The sequence below is a fragment of the Salvia splendens genome, unplaced genomic scaffold (genome assembly GCF_004379255.2).
Source record: "Salvia splendens isolate huo1 unplaced genomic scaffold, SspV2 ctg478, whole genome shotgun sequence".
NCBI lineage: Eukaryota > Viridiplantae > Streptophyta > Magnoliopsida > Lamiales > Lamiaceae > Salvia > Salvia splendens.
The window spans coordinates 1-3,121 of record NW_024599132.1 but is presented as its reverse complement, the minus strand read 5'-3'; the positions used below and the strand labels follow the sequence as shown (position 1 = coordinate 3,121).

Sequence of the window (3,121 nt, the reverse complement as noted above, 5' to 3'; positions counted from 1 at the left end):
TGCCCTTAGGACGTCACTTGATCAGTTTGTAGGTGTAGAAATTAGTTGCTTGATCAAGCAGACTACCCAAGAGTACTCAGTCACTCCTTATACCTGTTTCTACCGGCGAGAGTTAGGCATGAGCAGTGGAATGTCGTACACCACACACACCTCCATTCCATCTCTGTATGGCTTTTCCCTATGCCCATTCACCAGAAAGGAAGAAGAATCAGGTTCGCTTCCTTGGTGTTCGATCTCTCCATTCGCTCGCATGGCGATGATGGTATAGGGGCCTGTCCACCTTGACCTCAGCTTCCCAGGCATCAACTTGAGCCTTGACTGGAATAGCAGCACCTTCTGGCCCACCTTGAGCTCCTTCTTGCGAAGGTTCTTGTAATGCCACATTTTGTCTTCTCTTTATACCACATGGCAGAGTTGTAAGCGTCAAGGCGGAGCTCCTCAAGCTCTTGCAGCTGCATTCTCCTTTCTTCAGCACCAGACTCGGCATTCAGATTCATCTCTTTGATCGCCCAGAATACTTGATGCTCGACTCCCACAGGAAAATAGCACATCTTCCCTAATACCAGCCAGTAAGGGGACATTCCGATCGGCGTCTTGAAAGCGGTCCTGTAAGCCCAAAGCGCGTCTTCCAGTCGACGGCTCCAATCTTTCCTCGTGGGGTTTGCTGTCTTCTCCAAGATCGCCTTGATCTCTTTGTTCGACACTTCAGCCTGGCCATTTGACTGCGGGTGGTAAGGTGTGGACAGTCGGTGGTGTATGCCATATTTCCTCATCAAAGCTTCGATGGTCCTGTTGACGAAATGAGCCCCTTGATCAGAGATGATGGCTCGCGGTACCCCGTACCGGGTAAAAATGTTTGATTTTAAGAACTTGGCCACCTACCTGGACTCACACGTCCTCGTCGCCTTCGCCCCTATCCAATTGGACACATAGTCCACTGCCACCAGAATATGGAGATTGCTTTCAGAAGATGGGAAGGGTCCCATGAAGTTCATTCCCCACACATCCAATATTTCGCATACTATTGTGGGGATCTGTGGCATCTCATCTTTTGCAGAAATTCCTCCAGTCAGCTGCCATCTGGGGCATCTCTTGCTAAACTCGTATGCGTCTTTATGGATGGAGGGCCAGTAAAAATCGTTGTCCAGTACCTTCCTCGCTGTCTTCTTTGGCCCGAAGTGACCGCCACAAGCTAGTGCATGGCAGTGGACCAACACGTCATCTTGTTCCCAATCTGGTGTGCAACGTCGGATGACTTGATCCGCCCCCAGCTTCCACAAGTATGGATCATCCCAATAGAAGTATCGGGAGTCGCTTTTGAGTTTCTGCTTCTGTGCTCTCGTGGCTTCATCATTTCCGGGCAACTCGCCCGTCACCGGATAGTTAGCCTTGTCCGCAAACCATGGCTCCTTATGCCTGTGTTGGATCTCCCTCCCTCGGTCAGCTTGATCAATCCTCTCAGCTCGGTTGATCCACTGAAGGCTGGACGTTGACTTGATCAGGTATAAATGATCCTCAAGGAAGGCGTCAGAGATGGCTTCCCCATTATCTTCTTGCATGATTCGACTTAAGTGATTAGCCACTGTATTCTCGCTTCCCTTCTTGTCGACCGCCTCCCAGTCGAACTCTTGTAGAAGGAGGACCCACCTAATCAAGCGCGACTTTGACTCTTTCTTTGCTATGAGGTATTTGATAGCCGCATGGTCTGTGTAGACAATCACCTTTGCACACAATAGGTAAGGTCTGAACTTCTCGAAGGCATAAACCACTGACAACATCTCCTTCTCGGTCGTATAGTCATTCTTCTGCGCTTGATTTAGAGTCTTTGAGGCGTAGAAGATAACATAACTCTTTCCGTTGATCTTTTGACCCAAGACCGCCCCTATTGCATAGTCTCTTGCATCGCACATCACCTCGAAGGGGTGACTCCAGTCGGGGGTGCGTATGATCGGAGAGCTGATCAGTCTGTCCTTCAACAGCTGGAAGGCGGCCTTCCAGGCATTAGAAAACTCGAACTCCACATTGTTCTGGAGTAGCCTTGTCAGGGGCTGGGCTATCTTCGCAAAATCTATGATAAATTGCCTGTAAAATCCCGCGTGGCCCAAGAAATCCCCGATCTTCTTCTGATTCGTCGGGTATGGGAGTTTTGCTATAACTGCCACTTTGGCTTGATCCACTTCTATCCCTCTGCTTGACACCACATGGCCCAGGACTATTTCTACAGTGACCATGAAATGACATTTTTCAAAATTTTGAACCAAGTCCTTTTGCCGGCACCTTTCCAACACTTTGTTCAGGCTATTTAGCCCTTGATCAAATGTGTCCCCATAGACGGTAAAATCGTCCATGAAGATTTATATGCAATCCTCCAACAAATCAGAGAAGATGCTCATCATGCATCTTTGGAAAGTTCCTGGGGCGTTGCAGAGGCCAAACGGCATCCTTCTGTAGGCGTAGGTGCCGAAAGGGCAGGTGAACGTGGTCTTCTCTTGGTTCACCGTGATCTGGAAGTAGCCACTGTACCCATCAAGGAAGCTGAAATATTGCTTCCCCGCTAATTTCTCAAGCATCTGGTCAATGAATGGCAGAGGGAAGTGATCCTTCTTTGTGGCCGCGTTCAACTTCCTATAATCGATGCACATTCTCATACGAACCGGACTGACCCAGTTGGAATCAGTGATTGGCCGTGTTGGAATCAACTCATTTTTCTCATTTTTTATGACCTGTATTCCTCCCTTCTTCGGCCCCATACGAACCGGACTGACCCAGTTGCTATCCGGGATGGAGTAGATGATCCCTATGGATACTAGCTTGACTATCTCCTTGAGCACCTCTTCCCTCATGTTGGGGTTGAGTTTGCATTGCTGGTCATGATGAGGTTTGATTCCTTCTTCCAATCTGATATGGTGCATGCATAAATCTGGGCTGATGCCCACCAGATCTGTCAACTTACACCCGATGGCCTTTTGATTTCGCCTCAATACTTCCAGCAATTTATCTTCCTTCCCCTGGTTCAACTGACTGTTGATGATAATTGGCATTGTTTCGTCTTCCCCAGATAGGCGTACTTTAAATATGCTGGAGTGGCTTTAACTCATTCGAGGGTTTCGGCATTTCAGTA

General features: G+C 48.5%; 1 protein-coding gene across 1 annotated transcript; it reads right to left on the bottom strand.

Moving 5' to 3' along the window:
* Positions 1–302: 302 nt before the first annotated feature.
* LOC121790325 lies at positions 303–2,348 on the bottom strand. The gene is made up of 2 exons (XM_042188569.1): positions 883–2,348; positions 303–789 (listed from the first exon to the last, which is right to left on the bottom strand). The coding sequence occupies exons 1-2, from the start codon at positions 2,346–2,348 to the stop codon at positions 303–305; spliced, it is 1,953 nt and encodes a 650-aa protein (XP_042044503.1).
* Between the last annotated feature and the right edge of the window lie 773 nt (positions 2,349–3,121).

Coding starts and splice junctions, on each gene's coding strand:
- LOC121790325 (XM_042188569.1), bottom strand. CDS start 2,348: ATGGACGATTTTACCGTCTATGGGGACACATTTGATCAAGGGCTAAAT. Junction 790..882: donor ACGAGGACGTGTGAGTCCAG/GTAGGTGGCCAA, acceptor TTTCGTCAACAG/GACCATCGAAGCTTTGATGA.